Genomic DNA, 22191 nt, shown 5'->3' with positions numbered 1-22191 from the left:
ACCTTGAATATGTTTTTGTAATTGATTGGCAGCATAGTGTCATGAAAGGGCATTACATTTATAGACAAAAGACGTCTACTCTGACCTTAGCTTATACTAGCTTTGTAAATGCTTTGAGCAAATTACTTAATTGGTGTGAGCTACAGTTCCTCATCTGTAAAGGGGTGGCAAATCATAATTATAGTTTTTTTTGAGGAATAAATTGAAATCATAAATTATATAGCACTACCCAGATATAAAACAATAAAATACTTTGTCTTCACTTTTTAAAAAATACAGGAATATTTTATTGTTATGAGATTTTTTTTTTCCCTTGGACTTTTTATCTCATAACTGGAAGTTTGTATTTTTTGACCACTTTCACTCAGTTTACTTACCTCCCACACTCCCAGCCTCTAGCAATCACCAATCTGTTCTCTGTATCTGTGAGTTTGGGTTTTTTTAGATTCCACATATAAGTGAGATAATACAGTATTTGTCTTTTTCTGTCTCTTTTATTTTACTCACCATAATGCTGTCAACCTTCATCCATATTGTTGCAAGTGGCAGGATTTTCTTTTTTTATGTGGCATACTATTCCATTATATATGTTATATCCCATTTTCTTTATCCATTCTCCCTTGATAGACACTCAAATTGTTTCCATATCTTGGCTGTTGTTCTAGTGAACAGTATAATGTTCCAGTGAACATGGAGCTGCAGATATCTTTTTGAAATACTGATTTTGTTCCTTTGGATAAATACCCAGAAGTGGCATTGCTGATCATATGGCAGTTCTGTTTTTAATTTTTCGAGGAGCTGCCATACTGTTTTCCATAGTGGCTGCACCAATTTGCACTCCCGCTAACAATACACAAGGGTTGCCTTTTCTCCACATCCTTATGAGCACTTGTTATTTCTTGTCTTTTTGATAAAAATATGTGTGAGGTGGTATCTCATTGTGGTTTTGATTTGCATTTTGCTGATGATTAGTGGTGTTGAGCACCTCTTCATGTACCTGTTGGCCATTTGTATGTTGTCTTTGGAGAGATGTCTATTTAGATCCTCTGTCCGTTTTTAAAATGGATTGTTTATTTTTTCTGTTGAGTTGTATGAGTTCTCAATATATTTTAGATCTTAATCCCTTATCAGATATATGGCTTCCAAATATTTTATAGGTTGTTGCCTTTTCATTTTGTTTATGGTTTCCTTTGCTATGTAGAAGCTTTTTAGTTTGATGTAGTCCCACTTGTTTATTTTTGCTTCTGTTGCCTTTTTTGCTCTTGATGTCAAATTTAAAAAATCACTGCCAAGACTGATGTCACGAAGGCGTTAAAATTTTATGGTGCAAAGTCAATGGAATTAAGGAAAGGCTAACCATAACTCCTTTATTTACTGATAATTAATCATAGCTTTTATTTATCAATCCCATACTACATACTAGTCACCATGACTAGCACTTTCCATACATATCTCAGTTCAAGACTACTTTAAATATTCATTTAAACTAGCAAAAGTAAATAAATTAAAGAGACAGAGTTAATAGCCTAACTCAACCAAAATATAATAATAATAGCTATAATAATTGTAGTTATTATGTTTTAACTCTAATTGGTCCATAATGAATGTTATTACCTAATTTACAGAGAGGTTAAATAATTTGGCCACTGTCACACAGCTAGAAAGTGGAGGAAATGGGCAAACACTGTTCTAGTCGACTCTAAAACTCATTCTCTATTAAGCCTCCGATGATTACATTGCTAAATGTTATTGAGTGCATCTCTGTATAGATGTTTTACTAGTTTCTTTAAGTATTGCATTAAAAATACATAACTTGTTACAATCTACTGGTGTATTGATGTTTTACCAATTTGAGTGAAGTGTAGAAAGTTTACCTCTAAAGTTCCATTACTCTCTCTCACATGATGGTCTTAAATATTTCCTCCACATATATTTAGAACTACAACAGTTGTATACTTTTTTGCTTCACCTGTCAAACATAATGTAGAAAACTCAAGAACAGAAAGTTAAGTATATTATATTTACCCATGTTTTTGCTATTTCCTATGCTCTTTCTTCCTTCTTGGATGAAAACTCAGAGAACTTACTGCTTGCCGTGTTGTTCCATTAGTCCCTAGATCCCTAGCAGGTCTACCTTTGCTTTCCACCTTACACAGTCATCTTGTTTCACCTCTCTGATTACTTCATTGTTCAGTGGCCAACTCTTAAGGAGAAATATCCCAAATCTGTCTACCTCAGGTGAATTGTTTGACGAATGACAGCTTACTTCTTTAGAATTTTGCAGTCAACAATATTTACTATAAATGGGGAACAAAAAACTACATGTTTATTGTAAAAGCTTTTGGGAATCCTGAGAATTATTGGTGGTCAAGAGTAAAGAAATGTGTAAGTAACCCAGTGAGGAAACTGAGGTTGCTTTTATAAAACAAACATTAATAAACCATTAAGTGTTAAAAAAAAAAAAAGTGGCCAGGGTTTTTTAGCTGTTCATAGTGGGAGGGATGGGGAGAAGTACATCTTTTCCATCTTGGTCTGGAACTGAAAGTTGCTTCACTGTACTTTAAATGTAAAAAGAATTAGGTCAGCTGGAGTTGTTTTATCTAGTTTTCCTAATAGTGTGCTATTTAGAAGGAAAAGCTTGAGGCCCTTAAATCTCTGGATTGAGTTAGACTCGACATATCCTAGTGATATAGTTGCTTATCCTTGGGTTAAAAAATACGTGTGAAGGAGATTTTCTAGCTTCCCTTGCAATTCTTGAAGTGAGCAGGTTCTTAATAACAATAATAAAAAAAAAAGGTATCATTGATTTTGGTTCTGCCACTTACTGACTTTATGACTTTATTTAATCTCAATGTGCCTTAATTTCCTCCACTGTAAAATGGGGATAATAGTACTTATAAGATTGTTGAAAAGATTAAATAGTATTATAATTGTGAAGTAAAGAGAAAAGTACCTTGCATTCAGGAAGCACTATATAAATGTAGCTGTTTTCATCATTATACTTAAAATGATAGGCCCATATGATAGGAATTATTACAGTCATTTCAAGGAGAGAAAATTCAGGCTCAGAGAAAGTAAGATGCCTTGCCCGATTCTTTTCTGGCCCAATTCTATTTAAGTATTATTAGGAAATACACCCAGAGCTGTCTGACCTTACAGCATATACTTTTCCAAGGTATGATGCTACGCATCAACATCATCAAATCCCTCTGCATCCTGCATTTTCACCTAACATTATATTATGTGTATTTGTCTTCATACTTTACATTTTAAACCGAACTATAACATCTCACCAGTGATTGCACCATAATTTATCTAAATTTCTCTTATTTTAGGATATATAAATTGTCTCTATGCCGCCCATCTGGTTCATGTATTAATGAATTGAATGCTAGCCAATAATATCGGTATATTATTCTTTATACATGCAGTAGTAAAGATTAGCCTTTAAAGGGCATCATGCCTCTTATATGAGGATTGAAATGCGTTGGTTTTTTTTTTGTTTTTTTTTTGTGTGTGTGTGGTACGCGGGCCTCTCACTGTTGTGGCCTCTCCTGTTGCGGAGTACAGGCTCCGGACACGCAGGCTCAGCGGCCATGGCTCACGGGCCCAGCCGCTCCGCGGCATGTGGGATCTTCCAGGACTGGGACACGAACCTGTGTCCCCTGCATCGGCAGGCGGACTCTCAACCACTGCGCCACCAGGGAAGCCCTGAAATGTGTTTTTAAAAAATGTATATCCCACTAAAATTTTCAGTAGCATAATATGTTTATTACACTTTTGAATCTCTGTTGTTCTGTAGAAACTCTTTTAAATCTCTTTGAATCTGAATTTTTAAATCTCTATTGTTATTTAGAAAGAGTTCTCTAGAAAGATTGTGCCTCTTTAGTCATTATTTGTTGTATGAGACTTGTAATTTTTGCTATACATCTGTCGGCCCTTATTAACTATTAAATGTAGTATTGGAGGACTCTGCAGGTTATCAAGAGTTGGCTTGAGTGTCTTTGTTTTGAAATTATATTTGGATATATTTCTTTCTGAGCATCTACTTTTGACATTTTCTGCATGTAAATATAAATGAATAAACATGAAAATGACTTTGAATCTTAGTTCTAATTCTTCGAAAACTTTATTTTTATTTTGCCTAGGATTTTGACTATAGATATTAAATAAATATATGCACATTGTGTAATATTCATGCATTCACTTTTTTCTACAAATATTAATACAAAGCTTGTTCTATTTTAGGCACTGTGCTCTAAATCCCTGCTCTATTGGTACATATCTTTTATTATAGGAAATAAATAAGCCAATAAGTATTGTGATAGAGAATAATGGGGGGTGGTGAGTGCTTTTTTTTTTTTTTTTTAAAGACAAGATATTGTAGCATTCTTGTAGGGTTTTATAGTCATTCATTCTTGCTTTCAGGGTACCGATGTTATTTTGGCGCCTACCCTTAGGGATAAATCCTGATTAGTCTAAGCCATAATAGTAATCCCATTTCACTTACCAGTGATTGATTTTGCAAAGGATGAGGTGACTCACTTTTGTTAATAGGATATGCAAATTTGAGGGAGACTTCTTTCAGTAGTTTCCTTTAAAATGAGACTGACTAGAAGAAATTACCAATCGCTCTTTTACACATAATTACTTGTGGCTAGAATTGAGGCAGCTAACTTGTTACCATGAAGAGAGCTAGGACGAGGACAGAGTCTGTCATGCCAAGCAGGTAGAATAGAAAGATGAAAAGAGTTTTTTGACTATTTCATGGAGCAATTGAATTAATTAACTTTCTGTCAATTGAGAAATTTATTTCCTTATTTTTAAAGCCATTTTGAGTTGGATTTTCTCTTACGTGTGTCTTAGCATGTCATAATTGATACATATTGTCATGGACTGTCCCTGAAAAGAGGTGACATTTAAGTAGAGGTTTGAATTATAAGAATAAGCCAAAGGGATTTCAGCTCAGGTAGAAGGAACAGCAAGAATGAAGGCCCCATGATAGGTTAAGAACTTGACGTATTCTAAAAACTGGCAGAAGGCTGGTATACCTAGTTTCTGATGGCAAGGGAAAGATAATAGTAACAATGTTTCTAAATTGTGTTACAGTTTCTAAACCACTTTTACTTATATTATTTAATGTGATCTTCACAATTAAGTGAAGTGACCATTTTGTAGTTTGGTAAACTGCCTGTATATTTATAGCCAGTGATTGATTTGAAATGGTTGCTCTTTCTACTATATGATGTTGCCAATCGAGTGTATATTATGTATATACTTCATAACCAGATGAAATGGTAAGATATACATTTTATTTGAATTTGTTAGTGTTCCCACTTTTCAGCGGTATTGATTTATTTAAGGTGGAAGGTACAGATGCAAAGGCCAGATTTCTGGATCCATTTGAATAGTATAAATTAATTGCATCAGTAAACACAACCTGGTGTGTTATCTTGAGTTAAGGTGAGTGAGATGCTCCTGATAGAAACCTCATAAATGTGGTTATGTGTTTGTACTTCATAACTAGGAAGATTAATTTCTAAGATATTGGCTGGTCTCAGTGAATTAATATTTTGTGTTCATGTAGTCAGGATACCTGGCATTTTAAGTTCATATGTGTATATACTGTGACCTTACTGATAAGCATACAGAGAGAGTATGATAGATGACTCTGTAAGTAATGAATGAAAATTGAATTTTATAATCTTGGTAGGGGCTTTATAAAAATTTCCTTTTCTTTCCTCTCCTGCCCTTCCCTCTTTTTCCCTTCCATGCTTTTCCCTTCCCTCACTTTCTCTCTTTCCTTCCTCCCCTGCCTTACTCCCTTCATTCCACATATCAGTTTAGTTATTTCACCAATTGCTTTTATACAAATAAGTTGATTTCAACTAGCATGAAAGGACCATCTTAATTTATGATACTGTTTTTACTTGCTTTTTCCTACTTCTTTCTTAAATTAATAAACACAATTTTATTACTGCCCTTTTCCCATATATGGAGGCTGGACAGTAAGAAAGATTTTAAATAAGTTCTTCAGCAGTACTTAATTTGAAAATGAACTGAGATCAGTTGAGAAGATATTTAAATATATAGTCTTGGACCTATATTAATTTAGAATTGACTTGAATTATATATGCATAGGGCTCTTTAAATATTTGTACTTTGTAATTGATAAATAGCTTTTCTCTAAAAATTTCATTTATATTTCTCTTTATCAACCTGATGCCTTTAAAATATAACAGTCATGCTTAACCTTTGCTACATTATAGTAGTCATTCATTAAATTTGCTGAATAAATTATTTTATTTTTCTGTTGAAATTTTCAGTTTATTCTGTTACATTGAATTACTTTAAGAAGCACTCTGTAACAATGATTTGCTTTTTATTCTTTCCAGTTGTTAAAAAATTCTTCTAAAGATGATAACTCTAAACTATAGTAGATATTTATTACAATCTAAGGAATCATTATTATTTGAATATTTATGATGCTTTCTTTCACTTTGAGAAAAAGATAGGCTACGAAGAAGATTCAGAACAGTTTCAGTATAGTTCGTTAATTATATTACTAGTTATTTTAGTTGATTCTCACTTTGAAATGTGTAAAAGATAAAATTTTCACATTAACATTTGGATTGAAGTTGATCATATGTGTAGAATAATTACTTCTGATTTTTTCGTTAAAAGTAGGAATGTACAATGATGATTTTGCTGAAGAAAATCTGTCTCATTGAAACTCAAAATGCAAGCACATAATTTAGCCATTTAATGAATTGGCATCCTTCAATTATTGACATTTTCAATTATATTCACAAAATGGAGATAGTTTAAATTTTCTGTTATGATTTTTCAACTTTATTGAAGCATAACTTACATCAATAAAATGTACATATATTAAGTGTACACTTAGATGATTTTTCTTAAATCTATACCTTCTTATAACTGTCATTCCCCTTTTTAATCAGTTGTCTGCTTGTTCCCTGGCAATCAGTGGTCTGATTTTAGTCACTATATGTTAGTTTCTCTGTTCTAGAGCTTCATATAAATGTGTATTCTTTTTTTGTCCCTGACATCTTTTGCCAGGCATGTTTTAGAGATTCACCCATGTTGTGTAAATCAGTAGTTTGTTCCTGTTTCGTACTGAATAATATTCCATTTATATGAATGTGTTACGTTTATTTATCCATTTAGCTGTTGGTTAGACACTTGGAGTTTTTCAAATTTTTGATTCATTAATAAAGTGGCTGTTGTGTCTTCTATAAATATTTGGTGGAATTCACACATAAAGCCAGGTGGGCCTAGAGTTTTCTTTGTGGGAAGGTTTATTAATACACATTCATCATCTTTAATAGATACAAGGCTCTGTGGCTATTCAGGTTATTTATTCCTTCTTGATTGAGCATTGGCAGTTTATTTTAAGAAATTTATCCATTTCAGGTCTGGTTTCATATTTATTGACCCAATGTTGTTCATTGTATTTCCTTATTATCCTTTTGTAGCATCTGTAGTGATGCTTCCTCTTTCATTCCTTATATTGGCAGCTTATGTCTTCTTTTTTTCCCGTTGATTAGTTCATCTAGAATATTATCAATTTTATTGATCTTTCCAAGGAATTTGTTTTTAGTTTCATTGATTTTTTTCCCTCTATTGTTTATCTGTTTTATATTTCATTGATAGAATTTACGATGTGAAGCTTTTACCTATTTCACCAAACTTTCAAATACTTTCACACTTCTTGAAGTATAACGTAAGGACTTTAAAACCATTTTCTTGGGACTTCCCTGGTGGTGCAGTGGTTAAGAATCTGCCTGCCAATGCAGGGGACATGGGTTCGATCCCTGGTCTGGGGAGATCCCACATGCCGCAGAGTAACTAGGCCTGTGCGCCACAACTACTGAGTTTGTGCTCTAGAGCCTGCGAGCCACAACTACTGAGCCTGTGTGCCACAACTACTGAAGCCCATGCACCTAGAGCCCGTACTCCACAACAAGAGAAGCCACTGCAATGAGAAGCCTGCACGCCACAGCTAGAGAAAGCACGCGTGCAGCAATGAAGACCCAATGCAGCCAAAAATAAAGAAATCAATTTTTAAAATTTTTTTAAAAATTAAAAACCATATCCTTTTTTCTGCCTGTCATACATCTTATGACATTGTTACAAACCCTATAGTATTTGTTATTTTAGTTTTAAAGAATCAAATGTATTTTGTTTTTCGAATCAAATTTATTTTAAAAGAAATTAAAAATGAGAAAAAGTTTCACTTATACCTGCTCATAAATTTGTTCATTGTTTACATTCAAGTTTCCATCCACAATGATTTTCTTTAAGCCTGAAAAGCATCCCTTTAAATATGTCTTGTAGAATGTATCTGTTGGCAACAAGTTTTTTTCAGCATTTGTTTTCTGAAAATGTATTTATTTTGCCTTTATCTTTTAAAAGCTTTTTATTTTGGAATAATTTTAGAATTACAGAAACTTTGCAAAGAAAGTACAGAGAGTTTTCATATACTTTTTGCCCAGGTTCTCCTAATGTTAACATCTTACATAGCCTGGTACATTTGTCAAAAGTAATAAATTAGGGCTTCCCTGGTGGCGCAGTGGTTGAGAGTCCGCCTGCCGATGCAGGGGACACGGGTTCATGCCCGGTCCGGGAGGATCCCACATGCTGCGTAGCGGCTGGGCCCGTGAGCCATGGCCGCTGAGCCTGTGCCTCCGGAGCCTGTGCTCCGCAACGGGAGAGGCCACAACAGTGAGAGGCCCGTGTACCGCAAAAAAAAAAAAAAGTAATAAATTAACAGGGTGCGATATTATTTACTAAACTACAGACTGTATTTCGGTTTCACCAGTTTCTCCAGTGTCCCTTTTCTCTTCCAAGATCTAATCGTAGATACCATGTCTCCTTAGTCTTCTCTAATCTGGGACAGTTTCTTCATTGTTTCATGTTTTTTATGACCTTGATAGTTTTGAAAAGTATATTTGGCTCAGGTATTTTGTTGGATGACCCTCAGTTTGGGATTTTTTGGTATTTTTTCTCATTTTTAGACTGGAATTATGGGTTTGTGGGTTGAATACCACAGAGATAATGTGCCCTTCTTCAGTACCATTTAGAGTTGTTTCATCAGTGTAAAAATTTTCCCTGGAGCCCCTTGGATAATCAGCCCTTCCTTACAGCTTCAGGCCTTGGCAACTGCTGATCTATTTTTTCACCCTGTAGTTTTCCTTTTGCCATAATGTTAGGTAAATGAATTACACAATATGTATCTTTTGGTTCTAGCTTTCTTCACCTAGCAAAATGCATTTAAGATTCACCCTTTTTTTTTTTAACATCTTCATTGGAGTATAATTGCTTTACAATGTTGTGTTAGTTTCTGCTATATAACAAAGTGAATCAGCTATATGTATACATATATCCCCATATCCCTTCCCTCTTGCATCTCCCTCTCACTCTCCCTATCCCACCCCTCTGGGTGGTCACAAAGTACCAAGCTGATCTCCCTGTGCTATGCGACTGCTTCCCACTAGCTATCTGTTTTACATTTGGTAGTATATATATGTCAGTGCCACTCTCTGACTTCGTCTCAGCTTACCCTTCCCCCTCCCCGTGTCCTCATGTCCATTCTCTATGTCTGCATCTTTATTCCTGTCCTTCCCCTAGGTTCTTCAGAAAAAAAAATTTTTTTTTTTTAGATTCCACATATAAGTGTTAGCATATGTTGTTTTTCCCTTTCTGACTTACTTCACTCTGTGTGACAGTCTCTAGGTCCATCCACCTCACTACAAATACCTCAATTTCATTTCTTTTTATGGCTGAGTAATATTCCGTTGTATATATGTGCCACATCTTCTTTATCCATTCATCTGTCGACGTACACCTAGGTTGCTTCCATGTCCTGGCTATTGTAAATAGTGCTGCAGTGAACATTGTGGTGCATGACTCTTTTTGAATTATGGTTTTCTCAGGGTATATGCCCAGTAGTGGGATTGCTGGGTCATATGGTAGTTCTATTTTTAGTTTTTAAGGAACCTCCATACTATTCTCCATAGTGGCTCTGTCAGTTTGCATTCCCACCAACAGTGCAAGAGGGTTCCCTTTTCTCTACACCCTCTCCAGCATTTATTGTTTTTGTGGAGTTTTTGATGATGGCCTTTTTAACCTGTGTGAGGTGATACCTCATTGTAGTTTTGATTTGCATTTTTCTAATGATTAGTGATGTTGAGCATCCTTTCATGTGTTTGTTGGCAATCTGTATATCTTCTTTGGAGAAATGTCTATCTAGGTCTTCTGCCCATTTTTGGATTGAGTTGTTTGTGTTTTTGATATTGAGCTGCATGAGCTGCTTGTATATTTTGGAGATTAATCCTTTGTCAGTTGCTTCATTTGCAAATATTTTCTCCCATTCTGAGGGTTGTCTTTTTGTCTTGTTTATGGTTTCCTTTGCTGTGCAATAGCTTTTAAGTTTCATTAGGTCCCATTTGTTAATTTTTGATTTCATTTCCATTACTCTAGGAGGTAGGTCAAAAAGGATCTTGCTGTCATTTATGTCATAGAGTGTTCTGCTTATGTTTTCCTCTAAGAGTTTTATAGTGTCTGGCCTTACATTTAGGTCTTTAATTCATTTTGAGTTTATTTTTGTTTATGGTGTTAGGGAGTGTTCTAATTTCATTCTTTTACATGTAGCTGTCCCAGCACCACTTATTGAAGAGGCTTTCTTTTCTCCATTTTATATTCTTGCCTCTTTTCTCAAAGATAAGGTGACCATATGTGCATGGATTTATCTCTGGGCTCTTCATAAGATTCACTTATTTTGTTGAGTGAGCCAATAGCTTGTTCCTTTTTTTTGCTGAGTAGTAGTCCTTTGTTTTTGATACATGATCATTTGTTTTGATAAATGAATGTTCTCATTCACCTGTTGAAGACCATGTTGATTTTTCCTCCAATTTTTGTCTATATATAAAGCTGCTATAAACATTTGTGTACCAGTTTTTGTGGGAACATGAGCTTTCATTTTTCTTGAGGTGATACCTAGGTAGGAGCGGGAATCCTGGGCAAGTGTATTTTTAACTTTGAAACCTAAAACTAAAACTTCTTAAGGCAAATGTAGGAGAAAATATATGTGACCTTGGATTGACATTGAATTTTTAGATATAATACTCAAACCACAATCTATTAAAAAAAACCAAATCTATTTTAAAAAATTATAACTTTTTTATATTCTGTCAAAAAATTAATTTTTTTGCTGCATGCAAGACACTGTTAAGAGAATGCAAAGGCAAGTGACAGAGTGGGAAAAAATATTTGAAAAGTCACACATCTGATTATAGACATGTGTCAAGAATATATAAAGAACTCTTAAATCTCAAAAGTAAACAATGTAATATAGAAATGTACAAAACATCTGAATAGACATTTCACCAGAGAAGCTATATGGTTGGCAGATAAGCACATGAATAGATGATCACATGCTTAATGTCATTTGTTATTAGAGAAATTGAATGCAAATGGAAACCAGATTGAACCACTATACAACTATCTGAATTGCTTTAAAAAAAATTGAAAATACCAAATGCTGGAGAAACTGTAGAGCAACAGGAACACTCATTTGTTCCTGGTAACAATTCAGGATGATGCAGCTGCTTTGGAATACCGTTTGGCCTTTTCTTATTATAAGTGTATGTTTTCCATATGACCCAGCAATCCCCAATCCTAGGTATTTACCCAAGTTAAATGAAAACTTACAGAAACCTGCTTTTTTTTTTTTTTTTTTTTTTTGCTGTACTCAGCGGCCATGGCTCACGGGCCCAGCCGCTCCGCGGCATGTGGGATCTTCCCGGTCCGGGGCACGAACCCGTGTCCCCTGCATCAGCAGGCGGACTCTCAACCACTGTGCCACCAGGGAAGCCCTGCTTTTGTTTTTGAAGGTATTTTCAATGGATAACAAAGTGTAGTTTTGCCGTTTTTTTTTTTAAATTTCAGCACTTTTAAAGATGTTGTTCTATTGCCCACTTGCTTGTATTTTTTTCCAATAAGAAGCCCCCTGAAACTCTTTTTAACACTTATCTATTCCCCCCCCACCCCGCCGTGACTAATCTTCCCCTCCAAATTATGGTTTTATTTGTATTTAAAAATACATTGGAAATTCTTTATATGCCCGTGACTAAGCTAGCTTTCAATGTACATTACTTCAGGTTTGAGACAGGTTTTGTTCTGAGAAGTCCTTTTTCAAACTGAATGCAAAAATGGGGAATGCCGGTACATTTCCAAAGCTGATTAATGTAAGTTGTTTTCTTGCTAATGTTGATGGGTGACTTTTATTAGAGTTTTAGCTCCTGAACAGTTTTTAGTTCACGATGATAGTTACTGTAATGTGCTGTGACTGTGCTGAAAGCTGTCAAACACCGTGATATCTGAAGTGCTGTAAACAGTGGTTGCTTTAAAAATTTACTTTTTTATTAAACCTCCTTCAGATTTTTTTCTTCCTGGATAATTTTCTTTTTGGGTAATTTTTCTAAGTTGACATATATTAGTTTCGGGTGTACAACACAATGATTTGATATATATATATATAGTTAAATTATCACTATAATAAATCTAGTTAACATACGTCACCATATATAGTTGTAATTTTTTTCTTGTGATCAGGATATTTTCTATTTGTCTTCAAATTCACTTAACTTTTCCTCTGCAGTATCTAATTTGCTCTTAATCATTTCCAGAGAATTTTTTAATTTTTAGATTTTTAAAAAATTATAGATATTTGTTAGTTTTTATTTCTTTTAATCAATGTATTCATTTTTAAAAATTTAAATCCTAACACATATTTATAGTAATTGTTTTAGTGTCCTTATCCGCTATTATCATCATCTCTGTCTTCTGGGTCTGTTTTAAATTGACTGATTTTCTTCTTAGTTATGGGCCACATTTTCCTACTTGTTGGCATCATAGTTAAAAAATACATATTTCTGGAAAAGTAATTCATAATTTCTTCAACCATGTTTCTATTGATGGGCAATTATGTTTTTTCCAGTTTGGAACTATTGCGAACAGCATTGTAATGAATACCCTTGTGATATGTTTTGTTCACGTGTTAAAATGCATAAATTCCTGCTAGTGGAGTTTCTCATCAAAGGGCATGTTTATGCAAATATTTGACATATAATGCTATATTTCCCTTTGCATAGGTTATACATATTTATATTACTTAAATAAGTACTGAATTAGTTTTAAGTTTAGAGGACAATCTTCTAATGAACATGGTTCACAGCAGAACAGGCCAGGCTCTTAGTCATTTGATTCTGTAACACGTTGTCACAGATTCCATCTTTTGGCCTTAGCATTAAAGTGAAGCCACTTGAATGTGATTCTTGGAAATATCATTTTCGCATAGTCAGATGCTAAAAGAAGTAGCTATTGGTCATTTTCTTATATGTTAGGTATAAGAAAAGTCAGTTTGATAGTGTTGTAAATGGTACTGCATTTTGTTGTCGTCGTTGTTGCTTCTAATGGAATGATTACACTATTTCTAAGAAAGTAATTAGGTGATATGGTTTATATTCAGTTTCTACTGAATTACTTAGAATGTTAGTTGTTGCAAGAAGAGGCTTCTCTGGGGCTTGTTTTAGTGACTTCCCTTTGTGATTAGAATCCACTAGAATATTACCTCTTGAGGGCAGAAATTTTGTCTGTCTTGTTTTTGCAGAGACTTAAAACTCCTGAGGTGGTGGACTACTGCTGCCTTATTCTTGGTTTGGGGCTTGGAGTGGAGTGTTTGCTCTGTATTCTAGTCCACCCTTAGCCTTTAGCAGGTTTTTGGATGCCTGCGTCACCAGATGATCTCTTTCCATGTTCTTTGTAAGTTTTGATTAGTTGCTGGACAGTGTGAACTTTATATTGTTGAGTATCTATATTTTATTGTCTTTCTTTAAAGAATGTTGAGTTTATTTTGATAGGCATTAATTTACTTTTGGATCACCTTTAGCTTGTTTTTGTAGCTTGTTTTTAAGTTTTGTTATGGATCTTGTTAGCATAGCCTTTATTCTGTGACTGGAGTCATTAGACTGGTCTCATGAGCAGATCTGGGCTACAGCCCTTGAGCTAAGAATGGATTTTACATTTTTAAAGGGTTGTAAAGAAACAAGAAAAAAAACAAAGAATATATGAGTTTTCTAGTTGTTTATATGTGAGGACAAATGTAATACCAGTTATTCTTTCATGGTTAGAAGTGGAAGTCTGTTTAGTAAACATTAATAGAAATGCTTTCAGACTTTTGGTATAATATAAAACTAATAATTATACTTTTACCAGATCTCTTATTTGCTATAAATTGAGTTTAGTTTTTATAGTATTTGTAAGAGATATTAGCAGGATATTAAGGAACTGTAATTAAGATTTATTTCTGTCCTGCATCCTGGATGCCTACGCTGTACCCCAGACTTTGTACAGCTTGCTGGGGACAGACAGAATAATACATGAATTGAAGACCAGGTACTCAGCCTAGTAGGAAACTAGACATGTGTATTATCTATTGCTGCATAACAAATTACCCTAAGACTAAGTGGCTTAAAAAACATTTATTATCTGTTGGTCTGGAATTGGGCCATGGCTTAGCTGGATCTTCTGACTCAGGGTCTTTCAAAAACCTGAAATTAAAATGTGAACCAAGCTACAGTGGCGTGGTCCAGGCTTGACTGATGGAGGAGCCATTTCCAAGTTCACTCACATGGTTGTTGGCAGGAATCAGTTCCTTTCCACATGGGCCTCTTCATAGGGCAGCTCACAGTGTGGTAGCTTATATCTCTTGTAACCTTATCTCAGAAGTGAAATCCTATCATTTTCCCTGTATTCTGTTGTGTATAAGAAGTAAGTCACTAGGTCCAGCCCACACTTGGAGGAGGAGATTACATAACAGCACGAATATGGGACACAGAGATCATTGACAGCCATTTTAGGAACTGCTTATAAAAACATATGGTATATAAATTATATAAAATATTATAATTGTGTCTTAAAATAATGTTACAGTATTAATATGTATGACATAATAACAGTTTGCCACTGGTGTGCTAAGTGCTTCCCACAGATTATTTTATTTAAGCCGCTCCCAGTATTTGGTGGGAGAGGTAGTATGTAATATATCCATTTTACAGATAAGGAAATTGAAGCTCAGTGAGGTTACCTAACTATGATATAGCAGAACCAAGACTCTAGTTCAGACTTTGCCAATTCTAGCACCCATATTTTTAATCTGCGTATTTTGTCAGCATTAAAATAGAATTACCTTTTTTTGGGCACCTCTTATGTGCCAAGCCTTGTAAGTGCTTTATTCATGTGAGCCTCATAATAACTCCATTAAAGCTTCTGATCTTACTACTGATGATGTGCTTTAGATTCCAGATTCAAGAAATTACTTTGAAAAATTACATATATTTTTTACATATTTTTTTTGTTTCAGAGACATTAAACAGTATAACCCAAAGAGTCTCTGTAAATACCAAAAGAAATGAATCATTTAAATACCTATTACTATAAAAAAGTGGTATTGCTAATTAAATAAATTTGCAGAAGGAAACCTGACACATTTCAATCCACTTACTGTTCTGCAGATGAAGGGTAGTATGTGAATCTCAAACAGGAATGAATTTGTAAATACTTGAAAACAACCCACTCAGAAGAAATCTTAGCAAATACTGCTATATAAATTTTAGTCAGAAATTAGCTCACGTAGTTAATGTTGAAATATTTTTACTAATAAATTTGAAGTACTTTCACTAATAAATTCATTCACAAATAGATTGAGTGGCTTTCATATCAAAGGCTGTATGTACTTCCTTCAGTTATCCAATTGTTTTTGCAAAGTGAATCTTCTAGATGAGGAAAATATGACATAGAGAATTATTTTCTCATGGCTGAAGGGTAACCATAAGATTGCTGACTTATTGGCCTTTTAGACCAGTTTATTTTAATAATTTGAGGCTGTCTTGTAAAATATATGTTGATAATAATAAATCCTAAAGTTTTGAATGATTTTATTTTCCTTATAATAGCACTGTCTTACATTCTACATTTGTATTTGCTTTCTTAAGCGGGGCATAAAATGCAGTTGAAGCTGATAAGTTCTCAGATTCAGTGTCATATGTCATATGCCATTATGACATCCTTCACTCAACTCATTCACTTATTTATTAAAAAATATTTATTACTAAGTTGTAAATACTGCTCTAAGTACTTTGGATACATCAGTGAACAAAATGGACAAAAATCATGAAGTTTACATTTTAGCAGGCATGGTTCAAAAATAAACAGTAAACATGATAGGTAAGTAAGTAAGTAAGCAGGCATTCATTATGGATAAGGAAGAAATTCTATACCTGCTCTTTTAAACCATGCTAAGGAAAATTACATAGAAAACTACTTGGTTTTCAGCTTGGTTTATTTTCGTTGATCCCTTTAAAAGTATTGTTTTAAGAACAACAAAATTTGGGGAAATATCTCTCTAAAAACAGAGTTAAAATGATGCTATTAATTAAGAAAATGACCATGTTTTGCTCCTACAATAATTTCTTGCTTTATAACTCATGCATTATCAATATTGCTGCAAAAAATAGTAATTTAATATCTTGGATACTTTTGATGGTGGTTTATAAAATCCCAAAGCACTTGGTATAACAAAATTTATGTTTCTCTAAACTTGTTTCTGTTCAAATTACATTATACTTTTGCTGGCTTTGAATATTAATGATAATTTTTTTTGTTATAATTCTAAGTAAAATGTTACAGAACAACTTTTTCTTATTTGTTATTGAAATGATTCTTGTTTAGAAAACTCTCTGTACTTTTGTTTATCACACTTGTCTAAGTTAACTTTTTCTATGAAGGGAAAGATTAAACATTTCTAATATCTTACTGGTGTAGCTTAGAATTGACTAGGATACATTATAGGTTCAGCATATGGTATGACAGCATTTTACAGGGTTGCATGTGTTGTCACAAACAGTATTATTAACTCAAATGTTAATACTTCTTTTGTTGACTTACTGAATTAAATCCATCCCTTAGACCATCAGAGTGGATTTTTTAATTTGTTTTTTAACCAAGAATCCCTGAATGTCTGCATTTTTTCTATATAATATAAAAAGTAGACCTCACATGACTGGATCTTGTGAGATGTTGAATACCTGAGATGTTGAATAGACTTTAATTATTCTTATGTTTAGTGAATAGTGGGGTTACCTGAAATTAGAGGAATAGGGTTTTGAGAAAGGATTTTGAGAAAGAGACAGAATGAACAGTGGAGTCAATAAAAAGAATGTTCTCATTAGACTTAAGAATAGATATTAAAACAAAAGACAAAACACCAAGTTTTCTTTGGATTATTACTTTATTTGGCTTTCTGACATTCTCAGTGAGTACAATTTTTTTCATCCTTTGTTTAGTCAGTGTAAACCAGAAACAATGAGGAAAATAGTGTAGGAATAAATGGGAAGGAAGTAGAATGTTTCTGGGACACTCCTTTGAAGAGATTTTCTTTTCTTTGAGTACTTGGCCATTTAAAAGCATTTGAGATTTGAGGTTCAAAAGGAGAATAATAGTAGTCCTGTGCTCTAATTTTTGAAACCTCTTCTCCAACTTTTCTATCTAGTCTTTCATAACTGTTTTATTAGTGGTTAAGTACCCATCACATTCAGTTTTGTATATAGAAACTATTTCTTTTCTTCTCTTTTATAAGGAACTCTGTGCCTGGAGATAAGACTTTTCTTATCAAATGGTATTAAAGTTATATCTTTGCCTACAAATTATCTCCTTGGCAAGAAAATTGTTTTGTTTTCAAAGGAAGTTCTAAGCCTAATGATGGAGAAGTGACAAATGAAACCAATAACCAAGGCTGAGAAAGCGTATCCATTTTGTAGTTTGAGATGCTCCATAACTGAGATTTAACTGGTATTAGACTTCTATTGCAATTGTTGGTATTTTTAAATAAATTTGAGAAAGGAATAATCTACCATAATACATATGAACCTTTGCTTGTGATGTTTGGAGTGGTTGCCAGCTGCTTGGTGGCTGTGATAACCTTTGCTTGGCTAATATACATGCCACTTTTAGAACTTTTCCTAAAAGTGACAATATGCCTGTCACCTGCAGCGTTAAGTGGTGTAATGGCAGCTGAGCAGTGAGATGGAGTGGGGTGGAGTTGAGATTTTGTAAGAATGAATTCACTCATGCAGAGAACATGTTTCAGTTTGAGATAATGGAAACATTAGCCCAGAATATGTAGTTGAGTACATTTTGTTTGGTTTTGAGTGGTTTTTCAAAGATAACAATCTTTTAATCTCCGTATATGTGCTGTTGCACAGTGTTGTTAAAAGGAAAAGTGATGATGGCATTTGGAGGACTTTCAGGCTTAGAGCTAATTAATGTATCTGGTACAGCCTTGATTTAATATGCAGACCTAAAAGCTTTTGCTTTTTACTTACTTTAGGCAATTACATTATTTGCCAGCGAGTTGGCTAGTCAACACCAATATGGTTCTTTTAACTCCATGAATCTCAGCATATGCCATTTTACATATCCTAACTAATTTAAATACATTTTTTATTTTTTCCACAGCATGTAGAGTCCATGAAGCACAGGACAATAAAGCTTCCTACTCATACCACCAGGAGGATCTCTTGGAAAGAGTCATCACAGGACTACCAGAGAGACTAATTTGTCTGAAGCATCATGTGTTGAAAGAACAGAAGGCTATACTACCTTTGCACTCGCTAGAAATAGAGTGACGATGTTTTCAATTCCTTGAGTTCCAGGAACCCAGGAGAGTGAACTGAAACTCTGAAAATGCGGCCATGGACTGGTTCCTGGCGTTGGATTATGCTCATTCTTTTTGCCTGGGGGACCTTGCTATTTTATATAGGTGGTCACTTGGTACGAGATAATGACCACCCTGATCACTCTAGCCGAGAACTGTCCAAGATTTTGGCAAAGCTTGAACGCTTAAAACAGCAAAATGAAGACTTGAGACGAATGGCTGAATCTCTCCGGTAGGTTCTAACAAACTGAGGGAAGAATGGTGAAATATTGTACTTTGTTTTTAGGTGCAAGGCTTCAGTCAGCTATTAAAAAATACTTAATGATTTCTGTAAACTGCTATTTTTGCAAAAATTTAAATATCTTAGTAAGGTACTTTTTGTGCTAGTGATATCTCTATGTATTTAACATAGAGAGTTACTCTATAATGGCAAATCTTATTTTGCCTATGAATTTTAATATAGAAAAACTATGCCGTTTAATTTACTTATATTTTGTTTAAAATTATCTTCAGCATTTGATAAATATAAACTTTGTATGATATAAAGTAGTACATATTAAAATTTTCATCATGGACTATAATAAACACATAATAATTGAGAGGCTGAGTTAGTCTAACTATAACTTATTAAATGAAAACTTTCATTCTTAAATAAAACAACTGTGTCTGGAATCTAGAGAATTATTATAATTGCTACTTCCAGTCTATTAAAAAATGTGACATGGGGAATTCCCCGGCTGTCCAGTGGTTAGGACCCTGCGCTTTCACTGCTGGGGGCCTGGGTTCAATACCTGGTCAGGGAACTAAGATCCCACAAGCCATGGTGCAGCAAAAAAAAAAAAAGTGACATGTATGCGTTAGAAGTCATCAACTATTGGGAAAAACAAAGACTTTTATTTTCAGGAAGCAAGTGAACATAGTGTTAAATAGTCTCTATATTTGTTTTCAAAGTTATTGAATTTAGAAATTATCTAGTATCTTCTAATTCCTCATACTTAAATATGAAGGTGACTGTATACTTAGTGCTTGCTGTCTCTCAAAACAGAGGTCGGAGATTTGAGAAGATGAAGAGGTGAGGGTCGTCTAGAGGTGGTAATTGAGTCTAAAGGAAGTTAGTGTAGAAAAAAAGAGCACAAATTCATTTCTTTTTGAGAAAAATATACATTGAGGAGTCGAAAGTGGAAACGTTCTGTTGTGCACAGAACTTTCAGAGTAGTTGGAGAAGGAGAAGGGGAGAGAGCTATTTTGTGGAGGCCGAGGAGCCTTCTGTGACGAAAGAATGTAGTTGGCAGTGTCATACACCCTTGGAGCCTCCCTTCCCTCACTGCCTTTCAACTCTTTATTTAGAACTCAGTTCTTTCCTTTTGTTTAGTTCCATAACGTTTTTTCACCATGATATCATTTTGATCTCTTTATGTTCTGTGGAAGGCTGTGCTAGGTATTAAGAGTTTTACTGTTTCAATGAATGAAACATCAGCCCTGTCATTTGTAGGAGTAGTAGTACCATTCAGCAAAATACAAAGTACGCAGGAATTGGAAAGTGGACAGCTAAATTCTTGAATTTGTGTATCATTTTATTTTATTTTTGGGGAGAGCCAGGTAGGAAGGATCATGGAGAGAGTGGTATTTCAGTAGAGTCTTAATCATTTGTTATGGGAACCAAAGATTGATAATTTGGAGGTTAGTAATCATAGCTATCATTTGTTGAGAGTTTGTTATGTGCCAGGTGCTGTGCCAAGGACTTTGCATGGATTATCTCATTGAATTCCACAGCTTCTTTATGGGATGTTGGTTCTGTTTTCATAACCATTTTACAGATGAGGAATCAATGGGATATTAAGTGATTTAATTTTTCCCTAGGTCACACTTCTCACAAATGATGGAGCTTACTTTGAATCCTGGCAGTATGCGTGGAAAGCCAGGGGTCTGATGAACGGTTTTGCCTCTCTGAATAGAAACCAGAGAGAAGTAAATGATTCAGAAATCTCAACTAAACATCTCACGTAGGAGATCAGCAAGAGTAGTTGATTTTGGAGTATGCTTGGTAGTAAGATCTCGTTCTACGTTATGAGCATTTTACTCCTTGAAAACATATTGCCTCTTAACAATTTAGGCTAATAAAAAATTACTCACTTTTTTCCTAATTTCAACTTAAATATTGATAGTTCACTTGGCTTGTCTGACTTCCAAGTATTTGCTTCTATTGCATGAAGGAAAGCTTGCCTTTAATATGAGTTGTTCCTTCTGCAAAATAATCTTTGGATCTCTGAAGTCACTTTCTTTATAGTCTTTCATGTTGGCAAAAAATTAAATTCTCAACTACTACAAATGTAGAGACAACTTCTAAGAGCTGAGACATTTAATATTGTCATTCTATAACATCATAAATACAATCTGAAAGTACAGATGGAGAAAATGAGCCCATACACACACACACAGACACGCACGCACACACGTATAATTTCAGGAAAATATGTAAATAGTTAGGGAAGAAAACCTCTTCAGGCCTTTCCATCAGCTTTGTTGGCAGGGCCATTTGTGTTTTATTCAAAGAGATTATTATTTTAGAGCCCCTGGCATAAAAGGAAGAGCAGTGGAGGCGCTAGTGGCATTGGTGTTCTTTTTTCCCCTTATTGTAATATTTCGTACTTTTCTGTGTCTTTTTTCTGTGTCTTTTTCTTATAAGAAAGTATGTTCAGAAGGTAGACTATAAAGGATTAATTCAGATGTCTGTAAACTAGGTCATTTCTTTGAGATATGGTGTGTGGATTAGAATTGGAAAGTAACCCAGAAGCCTGAAACTACAATTTTTAAGGTTCAGGACAATAATTTTAAAAAGCATTTACCCAACCCTCTAGCCAGTGTTTGCTAATTTTGTTGATACTACTACAAATTTAGGAAAATAATTTGAAAATCATTACTCTGAGGGATACAAACGTTTTAATACGATGTATGGGAGGTTGCTGCGTGTATCTCTGTGTGTACATGTGTATCTGTATGTATATTTAATTCTGCCTTATTGAGGAATAATTTCTGTATGGTAAAATACACTTGTTTTAGCATACATGTCTATGAATTTTGGCAAATCCTTATAGTCATGTAACCAGTACCACCATCAAATTATAGAAGAATTCTTTCTCCCCCCAGAATTCTGTTGTGCCCTTCTGTAGTTAAATTCTCTTCTAACCTTCTGTCCCTGGCATCCACTGATTTGTTTTCTGTCCTATGTTTGTTTCCTGTTCCAGAATGTTATATAAATAGAATCATGCAGTAGGTAGCCTTTTGAGTCTGGCTTTTTTCATTTAGCATAATATACTTGTGATTCATCAGTGCTACTTTGTGTATTGGTAGTTCATTTTATTAAAAAAATTTTTTTTAATGATGAGCAGTATTCC

General features: G+C 34.2%; 1 protein-coding gene across 1 annotated transcript in view; it reads left to right on the top strand.

Moving 5' to 3' along the window:
• The window catches only part of FUT8 (fucosyltransferase 8), a 320447-nt gene that overhangs the window by 144989 nt on the left and 153267 nt on the right, over positions 1–22191 (top strand). Inside the window, exon 3 of the mRNA XM_082833611.1 lies at positions 18598–19028. Within this exon, the coding sequence (XP_082689737.1) occupies positions 18826–19028 (203 nt within the window). The 5' untranslated portion in view covers positions 18598–18825. The remainder of the gene's footprint in view (positions 1–18597; positions 19029–22191) is intronic.

The sequence above is a fragment of the Leucopleurus acutus genome (genome assembly GCF_964270905.1).
Source record: "Leucopleurus acutus genome assembly, chromosome: 1".
In the NCBI taxonomy this organism is placed as follows: Eukaryota; Metazoa; Chordata; class Mammalia; order Artiodactyla; family Delphinidae; genus Leucopleurus; species Leucopleurus acutus.
This window is presented reverse-complemented; position numbering and strand designations above follow the sequence as displayed.